At 43.0% G+C, this 14,909-nt stretch overlaps 1 protein-coding gene across 1 annotated transcript in view; it reads left to right on the top strand.

Moving 5' to 3' along the window:
* The window catches only part of LOC128711630 (myc box-dependent-interacting protein 1), a 36,398-nt gene continuing 21,489 nt past the window's right edge, over positions 1-14,909 (top strand). The window contains exon 1 of the mRNA XM_053806512.1: positions 1-69. Coding sequence (XP_053662487.1) covers positions 1-69 — 69 coding nt within the window. The remainder of the gene's footprint in view (positions 70-14,909) is intronic.

Here is a 14,909-nt window from a genome sequence, read left to right as displayed (position 1 = left end):
ATGGCAGAAAACAAAGGAATGTTGCTGGCCAAATCCGTCCAGAAACATGCTGGCCGCGCCAAGGAAAAGGTAAGTGCCTCTATGCCCATCCATTTGATACGATCGTTGAGAAACGGAACCGATCCTCTGCACGGGTTAAGGGAGGAACGATCGCGGAGATGTGTTAAGCAACAGAATCGTCCCCCAGCATTCGAGTCAACTGGTCGATTCGAACCGACGACAACCCCCGGGGACACACACGGGTTTGGCAAAATGCGATGTTAGGTTGTTTCTAATTTAAGGCGCGCACTCTCTCACTCGATCGAACAACCAACGCCATCCTCCGCCATCCCCTTGCAGTGTGGCCCTCGGCCCGGGAAAACGCTGCGTGGAAAGTTGGGTTTACTGGGCAAATCTTCGCCCGCCGCCGGTGCAGGACACTCACGGACACTTGGTACAACTGAAGCAGCTGTGCGTGAAAAAAAATCGGAGCTTTCGGTACACCGTTCGACCCGATATGCCCGGTTTGCCCGCCTCGGTTCGGACTGGGCGACCGGTGGGACATGCACTGGGATGGCCGAAAATAGATCAGCTCCTTTGCGCTGCTCAGACGGCTGTGACGTGATATAATGCTTTGCCGGTGATTATTATGTCCCCATGCGCGCGTCACATAATTCTTTTGGAGGAGCGCGAATGTTCAATCATGATGGTATTTTAGCTTATGAATGCAAGTTTTCGAAATTTGCAGGGAGCAACCTGTGCGAATTCTTGCTGAAAATATCACTGTGTGTTTTTTATGGTTTATTCATGTTTATAAACGCTTCCGACGATGATGTTGCACTTGACTAAAGCAATTAATGAAATTTGGGTGTACTCAAGCACTTACAAAATTCGGCGTGTGTCTAAAAACGGGGTATCGATCTTAACCTGTAAGTGAAATGCAAAATTCCCTCATTTTTTATGCGATATTCTTCAAGTGTTTTGTTCTAACAACGTACGAAGGACATATAGAGGATATTATAAAACCGATAAAAATGCGATCGCGATTTTTGTCATCGGAGGCTTAGTTATTGAAGGGATTTTAAGGTTGTTGATCGTTGTCCCTAGATAGTTTAGGAAGTGGTCACAGCGATTAGGTCCTAAACGTCATTAATTGCAATTGCAACTATTTGAGAATCGACAGCTGCCTATTCTTGAAATCTACTGCCTTTCTTGAACCTTGATCCTGGATTTGAATGTTAATAAATAGCATCCGATCGATGGATAGCAGATCATATCGCCAGGTGTTTCCAGGGAAAAAAAAACAAAATTTCCAGAAATTTTTATCCTGGGATTGTCGTTATCCAACAATTTAAGATTATTTGAGTTTTTATATACGAACCATCGCTTTAATTATATGAAAAATCTATAATTAATTCAAAAACATGTTTTAATGTTTTTAAAGGCAATATTCTTACGTCTCCTTTTACTGTTCGTTAATAAAACTGTTTTTTTTTTTATGAATTTATGATAAACTTTCCACCCCATGCATACATTGTCCACCAGTAAACATCAACAGCTTTATAGTACCGCCAATGTTGCTGTGAGCAATAAATCCAATGTCTGTGACCACATACCATTCAACCGCGTTAAATTGCACATTGCACAATAGCGCAAGGCACATGTCCATGCAACGTATGATAGCCACCGTTTTGGATGATTCAATTTCCGAAAGCGATAATGAAAACTATTCACCCGGCGTCTTTGGTACGTTTCTGTGCGCCCAACCTGATGTGCAAGTGGCATCGTTTTTCGGGCGTACGTTTGGAAAGTCTTCGAATGTCTTCCGAGCGCACACACGGCCACATACCCAGACCACAAGCGACGCGGAAAGGGACGGAATGGAGATGGTTGTTGAAAAAGAAAGTCACACACAGTGATGCCGACAGTGAGATGCTGGGAAGTCTACGCTCCCGACGCGACGACGATTCATCGTCTGAAGGGACATTTCTCAAGGCTTCTCGTGTAAGCACAAGCGGGGCATTTGTGTTTGTGTGCATATCTTACAAGTGGCTAAAGTTTTCGGTCCCATTTGGCTGGCAGCATTATCACTATGAGCGGCGCACAATAGATTGAGCACTGCCGGTAGAGCATGGAAACATTCTTGCAGATGGGCTCTGTTCGCTTGTGTCGTTTTGTTGTCGAGTGCCATGATGCTTTTGTTGAATTTCTCCAACAAATCTGGACGTCCTGCGCAGTTGAGAGGTGCACGAACAAGTGTACCATGTGGGTATTGTTGGTGAAGTCTCAGGCGTCCCACAGTTATTCGATGCTTTATACGATGTGACTTCCTTCAACATGAGAAGTAAATTCTTGATGTCTTTTTCTCGGATGCAGATTTATTAAAATTGTAATTTGAAGCTAAATTTTGTTCAGATTAAGAAGGTTTATCAAAAGAATGATTGAGGTGTGCTTTTTTAGAACATACATGATATGAATTTCAGTCTTGAAGTCATATCTCATCGTCACGCGCATCATGAGTATTAAATTGTTATCAAAACCTTAAGTCCCTTCCTGATAGGAATTAGTGATGGGAAGGTTCCATTTTTTCGAAACGGGACGGAACGGAACCACGTTCTTTTGTTGAAGGAACGGAATGATCCGTTGAACCTAGTTTTACGAGAACTAAAATAATTCTATGTGATATTGCTTTTTACATATTCATTAACAGTAGCATATTCATTAAAAAATTATTCATATGCAAAGAAATAAGGAAATGAGTCTCAAGAATTCATATCTCAAGATCGAATGTTCTTTAAAAACAGTTCCAAAAACGAAATGTATATTAAATGATGCAATATTCTAATTGATTGCAACTACTACCATTAACAACCGTGGTTTTGTTTTATACATGTATTTTGTTAATGTATCTTAAGTGATAATATACTCCGACGTTCAGTAGATAAAATCCGTTCCATACAGAATCTAACCTTTTAAGCCTACACAACAGTGTCGTGGCACAGTGCTTTAGCACAGACGAGGATATAATGTCAATTATTAACAGAGAATACTTTTACTAACACTAACCTACACTGTGACAGGTTGGGCTAACCAAAATTTAGTTCTCAAGCGTTAATTTATCCCACAATGCAATTCAAATCTCGTTAGCAGTTTCAATTCACATAAAATGGTTTGATTAATACATCTCTCGTGCAGTGGTTCGTTACTTTGTATACTTATTACGCCGAGTTGGAACTGAGCATGAACTCATCCACCCTTCTTTCTGTTCAATGAACTCTTGAATGCTGAGCACCGAACGGGTATACGCCTCATATGTTTCACGTCTCGCACAGAGATCAAGCTCAAATGACGCAGTGTGTGGGGCTGCTGTAGGCGTTTGAGGTCGGCTTCATTACGGCAGCCCACCACCGCACGATACACGATCAGGGAATGCAAATGCAAGGCCGTCACGTATGGCACGAAGCAACTAACGCACACACATACCCCGGGTTGGCGCACCTGAGCGAGCCAACCTACCCCCTCGTATGAGCAGCTGGGGCAGATATGGCTAGACGCGGGTCAATCGCCGACGATTGACTTTCATCATGCTCGGCACCGTATGCCCTGATCTGCCGGTTCAGTTTCTCAATTTGGTCCACGCACCCTCAATCTATCGCCCCACACCTCCAAACGGATCGAAAAGCTTTAGCTTGTTCGTTCCAAATCGATCGCAAAAGATGGCTGATGGCTGGTACGATTCTTGTGAGCTCCAAAAAGGGGAAGTCGTTACATTGAATTGCGAATTCAACTGAATACGACGCTTAATGTGCTGCCTGTTACACGAGAAAAGCATGTTAGTGGATAGAAGTAATTATAAATTATATACTCACGAAGCCTTTGGCATTTTAATATTCTTTTCGACCCTTTTAATTTGACCGTACAAAGTGTTTCATTAGCGAACTTACAGGGTGTTCAATAAGTTGCACATTTGCATCGTGCAAACATCCCAACATATCTTTAGCTAAAGTCATTATTTTTGCTGCCCATGATCATGTGCTGTTCCGATATTGATATCAGTATTGACTATATATATCCGCTTTAAAATAGTGTTGACGGTGCCGAGCTATACACGAACGGACCGGATCAAAATCCCATCTGGACCAAACCCCCGTACGCAGAACTGACGTAGGGTAAATAATGTCAAAGAAATCCAAAAATTGGAGGCCCCCAGGCCTCTTGAGGTTATTGAACACCCCTGTAGACAGGCTCGTTTTATTGCTGTAATATGAAGTAGACTTTACTATTCCTATGTCACGATCAAGATATTATTTCGTGGAAATAATATTCAATAAAAAGGGCTTCAAATAGGCTTGTTAGGATCGGTCCAAAATCTCACCCAGACCAATCCTCCATAGCGAGGACTGACTATTCGCCTACGTCGTAAAATAAGTCCAGTAAGCCAGTAATGGCCGTAATAGCGTTCAACATAATGTAATAGAAAAATTTTAAGATCGAAAACAAACAGATAATGATGTTATTCAACATCAAAAAATACTGTAAAGAAACTTCTTCCACGATTTATTGAATGAAGTTATCGAACTCAGTCGATGTTTCAAACATCTTACAATGTCAAAACTAACCGACTCACCTACGCAACTATTAACGATCTTCTTTGGAAGAGACAAATTAGAAAAGCAAAATTACATCGTTGTGGTTCACTTGGTAGCGTTTGACAGGCTGTATTTTTTATTGTTGCTTAAGGTGACAGCGGAAAATCGGCGAATAACTCTGCGGCCCTATAAATAGTCCTCCCCCGTTCGGAAAACGGAAAAAACCGCATGAGCATGCGGATTGTGAGGCTGTTTTCCGCCGCTCTCATCCATTTGCCAAAGCCGAGCGTTCGATCAAGCGAAGCATCGCACTCAGCATAGTGCGCGTAGGGAGAGAAAATAGGCGGACAGATAAACGGGAAAACTCAACCCCACACTGTACACACTGAAACAAAACCCCCCCCAAAAAAAAAACATACAGATAGAGAGAACAACCATTCCGTGGATTGCAGTTCTAATTTTGGACGAACTCTCCGCACTGGCTGACCCCCTTTGCTCGCAATGGTTGGATGTGGTGTGGTGTTCCCTGTTGATGGCGGTGGATTCTTGCTTTCTCCCGGTATTCTAGCCAAGGATACAGCATCCCTCAACGCACTTACGAGTGTGCGTGCGCATAACGAAGTACACACGCGGTGTGTAAAATCCGCCGTGCCAATGCGCCGTGATCATCGTATCCATCGTCAGGGTACGCTACGACTATCAAATTGTGTGCTTGTGTACAGTCACAGGAAGATCGTATCACTTGATCCACGATCCACGGAGCTCAGAGACGTACGATGTGCATTACTAAGGTGGCCGGCCAGTGTCACCGCTGTATGGCGCTAGAGTGTATTTTTAACGGCCAACACAACTTTCGGCCACCCTGGACCATACGTTCAACACACCGCGGTTCAAACGAACCGGCTTGGAAGGAAAATCCAAACTGCACCTAATGGATCGTGGGGCCTAATTTTCAACGATTTTTTGGCAGACAAACCTGTCCAACCGCACCTGGGGTACACTCGCCCGAAAAAAGAACGCGGTTCTTTAATGCGTAAAACAAATGCGGCTTGATTTTGGTTTTTATCTTTATAGTCATTCATAAATTCCGCTTGCCGCGACAGATACGGTGCCGGAGCACGATGCCGGTTGGCGTTGGTTTGGAAATTCGTGCTAAAGGTTCGCATTCTTGCAGGTTGGTTTTGATAATATTTGTTTGCGATAAGAGTAAAATGACAACTGCGGAAGCGCGATAAGATCTGGAAGATTTGGATCAAATTCGGTTCTCTTTGTGGGGCATAACCGTGTGGTGTAGTCGTGATTACTCGAAATGTTGCGCTCTAATTTTGCAAAGATAAATACACGTTTGTCTCAAAATATATTTTTGGTGGAAACAATGGAGTTTTGGATTTTTTTTTTGCAATGGATGTACCATTGTATAAGATGTGTTTTTCATTTTATGTTACTTACTTGCCTTATTACGCCAGATTTAGACTCTCAAAAGATTCACGAATCCTCCGAGCAGTAGTGAATCATGTCCCTTAGAGCCCTATGGCACCATGGTAGCGAGGGGCATGACGAACTAGCTGGAGGTAACAAATCTTGGATGATTAATGAATGTTAGAGGATTCATGAATCTTTGAAATAAAAATTCAGATTCGTTCATTCAGTTCAAAGATTCATTCAGATTCATGAATCAGAAAGATTCAATGCACCGATTGAATGATCCTGAATCTCTGTTCTGAAAATTCATAAATCCTCCGATTGATGAGTACTCATAGTTTCATAAATCTTTCTTGATTCATGGATTGAGAAAAAAATAATGACCCTCCATTCAGCTTCCAGGAATAAGAATATATAAGCAGATGACATTTCTCCAGAGTATTTAGCTTTCTTTTTGGAAGATCTGATGATTAAACATCAAGATTAATCAATCTTTGAAGCATCATAATTCTGTAAAGAGTTAATTTAAATAATTCTTTAAATGAATGTCTCTTCTGCAAATATTCATTTAGCACAGCACTAATAACTAGCCTGGATGAAAATCTATCCACATTCGGTATTAGATCAAGGTGTGCAACTGATATATACCCAAAATAAAGGTAAACATAATCGAACAACTGTTTTAAAAAGTCATGTTATATAATGATAACAAAAACTAGTGACTTTGATACATCACGCCAGTTATTTATTATTGTCGATAAAATGAGTTTCTAGTGATATTAAATATTCGTCTTAGTTGTCTTTAGTGGTGTTGTAGTTAATATGATTTTATCAATCAGCATTTTCTTGGAGCGAAATGTCCAAATCCGACACATAAACCAGGCAAGTTTTTACCCAAACCGGGCGTGTCTTTAGGACCGTACATTACCGTCCGTACTATTTGACCGATTGCCCCACAATATGTTGAATTAGGCGATACTTGTCACCCTGTAATGTGGGTCATTTTGGTTACATAGTTATCACTTCTCGCGTGTCGCACTCGGGTTAACGTTCCTTTCTCTGCGATGCGTGCGCAACGACGGTGTGTTCAGCTTCGCAACAAGTTTCACGATGGTCGGCTAATATGTGAAACATAATTAGGACAGCTACATGGTGTTTTAATTAGCATCACAGTGCGCTTTTCTCAGGTTTTTTTTTTGCTTTTGTTGTACAAGTGTTGGTGGCTAAGGGTGAACCTATCGAGTGATCGTTGCGTGTTGGGCTACCGGTTCCCTGTCAATGGGTTGCCTGCTCGATAAGGAAGCTGCCTGTTAGGAGTTAGTAGCAAGTGACGTAACTTTGCCAGAGAAATCATGCTGAGTTTAGAGGCGTTCTTGCTTTTGCAGTACGCCAAAATGATTCGATTTATTGTTTACGCAATTACCTGTTTGTCGATCTGTTTTACAATGCCAATAAACAACTGGATTTGAAATAGAGTTGAAAAGATTCTACACGATTAGAAGTTATTTTAAAATCGCTAATTAATTACTTAGTCTGTTAATGATATTCAAATGGATCCAAAGACATTTTACCGCTTTAAATATTGGTTGTAAGTCGCCACTCAATTCAAACCTTTTCCATGGGGCGTTTTTGTGTGGTGTTCAGGTTGATAAAACGGAGAAAAAAAACTCTGTTTCGGGTTCACCTTAGCGGTGCGAATCAAATACGCAAATAACGTTGGCGACCAGGCGTGCGAAGGCGTCATCACATGAGCGATCAAGGAAGTGATCGCGGTGCTCGTGAAACGCCAGTGTAAAGTTGTCGATGTTCCCCGACACGAACCCGTAAATGGTGCACACAACACCACCCAACCAATCAACCACCTCGCACGAAATACGAATCTCCATTTTGTGGAAGGTGTTTTTGGATATCGTACGCGTACACGGCTGTTGTGGAGGTTGCTACGGGCGTGGGTCACCTTATGGATTTGATATGGCATTAAGCACACTTCAAGTTCGGAAGCTTGAGAGAATTTCCTGCACGACGAAATCGTCGATTTCTTCAATTGTATCTGCCGGATCCATTTGACACTGTGGTCAGGCAAAGGCGATTCGATCGGCACGACAATGTTGGAGCCTTTTCGCGTGTTTAACGAGGGGTAGTGTAGAGCTCGGTAACAAGTTTGACCGGACTGGCGATTTATTTTTGTGAGCTTTGCTGTCTTTTTCCGTTCCCGTCTAACTCTCTGTCCGCATTTGCCGCATGACGCAACCGGCGCTTATGAGTCAGATACGAGCAGAATACTGATCGCGCACCAGATGGTAAATCATACTGCAATAATCCGATCATTAGGGTAGTTTAAACCTTTAAAAACGTTATTAAACTGTTGTTTCAAGGACAAAAACACAATAACAAGTAATAAAATACTGTTTTGATTTTTCCGTAGTTTTTTTTAAGGAAACTAATAGTTGTGCCAGCTTCGTGGCGCAGCGCTTTCCATTATAGCACCCTTTTAACATGTGAGCTATCGATGGATCGATCATGGTACAGCAATGTTGATACGAATCATTATTGATAACACTATTCTCGAAATCGTACATAACTCGATAAGAAAACTGGCAAATCATTAACACTGGTACGAACAGCCGGGGCAAACGACCTTTACAAATCGATGTTTGACGGAAAAGATAAGAAGCAAACAAGTTGTTCCGATGATAATTGAACTGTTTACTCTAAGAATGTCATAATGGATCCAATTAACACATCCACCACAGCCTAAAAGAATCATCGCAACCATAAGTGTCCCAACCGAGGGTTGGCGCACATTCGCGACCGGAGGTGCTGAAACTTGAAATCCATCTTGGGAGGCACTAAATAAGCTTTAACCCCCTTGTGCATTATACATAAGATTGGATCGCATTGCAAAAGCGTGTTGACACGAATCGAAACTTCCTGCTGGTGTAGGAAAAGGAATTTGAAGATAGAGTGACTTAAATCACGACAAGATAATTATCACACCTGGCTTATCTGACATCCATGGCTGGATGTGGCTTGGTTGGCTCTGGCTAGCTAGCTGGACGGTTGGTTGACGTCGTTGAATGTGGTCCAGGCAGATATGCGAGAGCATTAGGTTGTTTTTCACACCTTCCACCGGGTGGAACGATACGACCGAAATGACGTTGTGAAATCGTGACTTCTTTTGTCATCTCTCTAATACACCGATTCCTACAGCTACAGGCGGATTTGGTTCTGATATAGTATTGCAAGTTAAACTATAAAGGGTAAAATATTACAACTTGATTAGTAAAAATATTAGGATTCTTGTTTGTATCACAAACTATTACAGGGTTTTGGAGATATGTTCAAAGTTCTTCAATGCGCCATTATACGAAAGGATGTGGTCTTAGTAGATCTTTAGGTCCCTCTGGAAGAAGTTTGAGGAGTGCATTGTACCTCTCATGCTCACAATATAAAGAATTAACTTGAAACAATGTTTAGTTTATGTGAGATAACATACCGTGTGGCACTATTCTCGTGTACACTTCCAACAAAGCAACGTGCAATGATGACATTCTAGAATCTGACTTGACTCATGATGCCCTCAACTGTACACGATTATACGGCTGTTTGCATGCTACACCACGTTGTTACGTCAAGCGACAATTTTCCAACATTTCCTCAGAACCTCGCAACTTAAACGCACCTGCACGAGCAGGAAGATCGTACAAGTTCGTGTTGGTAGTGTTGGTTGACAAGTAATTTTAACTTGGCTGACATTGAACCGTCACACTAGCGAATGAACAGACAGACAGGGTAGCAAAAAGCACTCCCTTGCCCCGATGTGTGGATTGTGATATAATCTATACTCCTCCAATGTCCGTCGAAAAGTTCTGACGTTTCCGTAAGAAGAGTTAAACGTGCGACGGCATGGCCGACCCGGCGGTATGGCACGTTCTAGCGGTGGGGGTGGTATGGTAGTAACTACCTTAGTGACTGTCCCTAAATGTACCAACGGGTCCAATTAGCGCAATTGGTTGGTGGTAACATTTGTTTGTTGATGTGAGGTCGACCATAACCGCACTGTTTGTGTTGGTACTGGGCTGTACTCGTTGCAATATCAAATTACACCGTACATCATCATCACCAAGGTGCCCAGAATCGGTTACCTACGCTAAGGTAGGTGCACGTGAATGTAAAAAAAATGGTGGATTATATGCTTATATGGTATTTTCTTTCACTGGTTGTATTCCCGTCAAAAAGCGGCGAAAGTGTGAACGAGTGTGCGTCATGGTACCAATGTATTAGCGTTAGTTTTTCGCTATTTTAGGGTGAGCGTGATAGCAATGACTTCTAAGCGAGGCTCTCATTTCGATGAATGTTATCCTCGACCCATTATGCCACGTTACATGTCGAAGTTTTTGGAGAAGGAAGTTCTAAAAATATGCTTAGAAACATGTAGGAAGTACTAAAAAAAGGGAAATATATCTTCTAAACACTAATGCGACTTTATGTATCGTTCTCTTTTCAGGTATGTTTAAAGTGCTAGTCAGACGACAGTTTTATGATTTAAAGCGACAGCAGAATTTTGGTGCGACTGCTCGGCATAAGTATGCAATAGAGTATAGCAATGCGACAACACTCATCAAACTCTTTTGTCGGTTGGCGTGGAAGCCCCTTTTTCCCTCATTTGCGATGGTGGTAAAAATAGCACCGATTGAGTAAGTTCAAGCACAAATTATATTCCCAAGGATGATAAAAACGATCCGCATCTCTCAAGTTCATCTACCCGCCGCGGGATCGACCAAATCAACCAAACGAAACCCCCGCTTGGAGGTGAAAATTTAACGCCCGTTATAAAATGTCCCCAAATAGAAAGCATAGCTGCGTGATGGTGGTAATGGTGGGTAACAGAAAACACAGATATTTTCGATTTCCGAAACGGTTCCTCACACAAAACCTCTAAGCGTAGACGGTTACACTGCCGGCAGCGGCGACCAATGTGTAATGACGTAAGGGGGGTACCATTTTTCTTTGGCTTTTCAAAAGTATATTGACTAAGAAAAATCATGCGGATCCGCTTCTCACATGTGTGTATCGTTGATCACTGAGCTGAATTCAGCTTGAGTTGATGAGAACAGGGTAGGGAAGGTTGGAAAAACATGCTCGACTAAAAATACGGCCATCGGCGAGTGTACGGTTTCATGTACAGACCTGGCAACAGGTCGGAACAGTAGAATGGGACCGATTTTTGATGAATATTAACCTACCGGACTTGGGCAGGCGACATTCGCATGGCTAAGCATTTTCCCAAATCTTCACACTGACCCCGCTTGGGTTGACCGACCGTTACGTGTTTCTGATACAAATGGGGAAAAACGCGCGGGAACTTAAGCGATGAAATAGCTCAAGTGCCGTAGGAAATTGTTTTTTGGGAAGTTTTTTTGTTTTGTTTTCGGGTTTCAATCACACGTGTACTCTCCCCCGAGTGTTATGTGGTATTGGGGGATTGGGGGACTTTTTGTTGTTGTTGTTGTTGTTGTCTATGTGATGCATACATGCAGGTCTCATCGACGTCTAACCTTGAGACTAGAAGATGGTTGAGATTTATAGCCGTTCCTTCGCATCTTCATTCCACCAACACGCCGGGGAGTGTGCGGTGAGACTGGGTCGAGATTCGATTGGAATCGTCGAGAGATGGTCCCTGGTCGCTCTGGTGCAGCAGTAGCTCGACCAGGCGCTTGTGAAATGTTACGTTCGTGATCATGTTGCGATGTTCTCACCTTTCGTTGAGGTATGCTGAGGTGAAGTTGTGCTAGAGCAACTCGAGACCAGCAATGCGATGCCTGCCTGTGACGCTTTGTCGTTCGTATTTGGTTTGGCTTGTGCAATCGGTAGGGGAAGAAGGTGCGATTGTTAGGGTTAGGTAACTGCAAATTACAATGCCCTTAAACGTAGAGTTAAATGACACATTCGTCACAACAATAAGGGTATTGTAGATATACTTTCCTGAAGATGTTTTAGAAGAAGTTGAAGCATTATTTTGTTTAGATGCATAATTGTATGGCGTAATGGATACGTTTGCTGTCAAAGTCACGTGCGTGTTTAGAGCCTCACACACACATACACACCGGTCCGTAGTACAGTCCGTCTGCTCAACAAGTGTTCCATGCTGAGGGACTAACAACCCGGTATGACGTACAGCGGCCCCATGCATGTATACAATGATACGATTGACCAGGTCAGGGAAGTGCAATTTATTTCCCGTCCGTTTATTTGCGTGTTACGAACTGTAGTCGTCGTGTGAGGAACGGCTCATGACGGCACGTCCTGCGAAAGAAGCAACAAGCGAGTCACGCTCGTCTTGATAGTACGTTCTGGTTGGCCAAAATCACGCACGACTAGCAGCCTTGCTTAGATCCAGAACAAGCACACACGAATAGCTTAGCCGAAGGAAACGCCACACTAACAGTGAGGTCGAAACATATTAGGAAGACACACGGCCCACAAAAACAAAAGCTTTTGAAAAACAAAGTCAACAAAGGTGGCCTTAAGACTGTATCATCTCGCGTGCCATAATAGGGCTGGTTCAGGATGAAAAGAACGCACTTTGCGTTGCGTTATTCCTCCGCCATTAGCTAATATGCTTGATTTGGAAGAGTCCAAGCCCACGTGAACGATGGTTTTGGATATTGTCGGCTCGCGTTCAGTTGACATTCAAGACCGTAATGGTGGCACGTCGAGAGGGTGGCGTTTTTTGGCGAAAAGCGTAGGTGATCCAATATACGATTACTCTTCAGCCACCAGTTGTGGTGTCATGTTGCTTTTTTAAGAGCGGAATCTGTTCGAGAGTTTGGAAACCATGGCAAAACAGAAATATAAGATGTTGACAAATCATGATCATTAATAGTGGGCCAGGCTGTACTGAAAACCACAACCAAACCCATAACCGCTGGCTGCTTAGGTTGCTTTTGCCAGCATGTACACCACTGAGATCTTCGCACATTGGTTTTTGATGTGCAAAAATGAATAATACACCGCGCCAGTCTGTAACAGCAGCACGCGTATGAAATTCTAAATTAAAATTAGGCCCGCATCCGTTGCGGTGACGTGAGCGTGTTGTGGTGCAACGCGTATATCTCTCACCTAACAATTGCCCATTTCAGCCAGATCGTCAATTGCGGGTCACCGTTCCCTTCATCACCGTCGAAGGTACGCTAAACGCCAGACCGATCAGTTCTGATCATCGTCTCAACCTCCACGGGTCGTCTCAATTAACTGTAACGACAGCGATGTTACCCAACAGCAACACCAGCCCGGCGTTGTTTATGTGCTGCTAATCAAACGAATTTCATAACGATACCGATTCGCGATCGCCACCCACCCTCAATTCTGCTAGCGCTCCTTCTCACTCGCTCTCTTGCCGAATCATGCGTCCAATTCGCTTCGCCGATCGGATGCGGTACGGGACCGCAAGACACACGTCGCAAGGAAAGCGTTACCGTCGACCAACTGATCTGTTGCGCACTCGAGCTGTCTGGTACCGGAGTACATCTTCAGTGCTGGGCTAGTTGATTGCTACACTGGCACGGTCAGGTTGGAAGACTTTACTGGCGATGCGGTGGTACCACCTGTAGCTGCGGCACGACGTGTACAGTTGATTGAATGTGCCAAAAGTTCCGTTCAGAAGACACATTCATCACGACACGGCATGACCACCAGTGAGCGTCATTCGTCCGTGAAGTTAAGACTGATGCACCGGCACGATCGTACGATAGTGACGGATATTGCATCGTTCGTATCGAATGCACGTTCGTTTCAATCGGTCAATTGTGCTGTGCTCGGTGCATGATGATAACCATTGGTCAATCATTTCGCTTGTTCGCTAGGTTTACTACAAATGTACTAAATTGTACTTGCACTGAAGCTGAAGAGCATTGTAGAAAGTTACGATCGAGAATCGTTGTTTGTCACTCGTTATTACCTAATTCCTACGTCATCGCTCTACACCAGATTGAGTCTACCAACCCTCCACTGCCCGTTTAGATGGCTGAAAGGGATTTAACGGCCTAGGTCACTCAGTGTCATTCTAATGACATGATCAGCACACCACAGTCGAGTTTAATAGTGTCGTCACCGTATACCTCTTATAGTTGGTCATTTTAGTAACTCCTGCTTTTTTCAAAACTGCTAAATATCACTGGAGCAACTAATAATTTTTACTAACTCTGGACAAAGCTCTTGGGCGAGAAAGATTCCATAAAAATGCTATAAAGTCTCAACCTCAAGTATCGCGACAGCTGCTTTGGGTGGAGAAGTTACTTCAAACTATACTTTAACCAGTTGGCCGCCTAAATCCAATGCTGAGCTGCACTTTGAACCAATTTAGGTGAAGTTTTGAATATCTCCGAAGGTGCGGCTATCTATCTGAAAAACAGCCCTACATTGGTATAATAATGTTTCTGTCTTTAACGTATACTAAGACATGGATTGACTCATGGACGCCGATCGTCCATGATTCTATTTACAAGTCTAGGATGGAACTGTTTTCAAGGATGTTGAAGAAGATACATTTCCATATCCCTGGCGCAAAAATGTGCTAATCGCGAATGTTCCTAAGAGCTTATTATTCTCCTTTCTCTTGTACGTGACGTATAAGGTGAAGAGACCTGAACCTCTTCTTACAAGCCTAGTTAGTTTGGCAGGTGTTACAAAAGAGCTCAGAGCTCATGTTTTATGCTGTTTATGAATAGATAGCAGGATAGAAGGATAATCTCATGAGCCGAAAACAGGATGAATAGTCCATGAAGGAAAGGAATGCCTTGTTTCGCTATAAACAAATTAGTGTTTCCCACTCGCACCATGATTAGAAAGCTGGTTTATACAAATTTGTGTAAATCATTTCCCTTTTAACATGCGGAAGCATCATGCATATATATGCAC

This window comes from Anopheles marshallii, chromosome 3 (assembly GCF_943734725.1).
Source record: "Anopheles marshallii chromosome 3, idAnoMarsDA_429_01, whole genome shotgun sequence".
NCBI lineage: Eukaryota > Metazoa > Arthropoda > Insecta > Diptera > Culicidae > Anopheles > Anopheles marshallii.
Note: the sequence above shows the minus strand (reverse complement) of the source record. Positions and strands in the feature narration are given on the sequence as shown.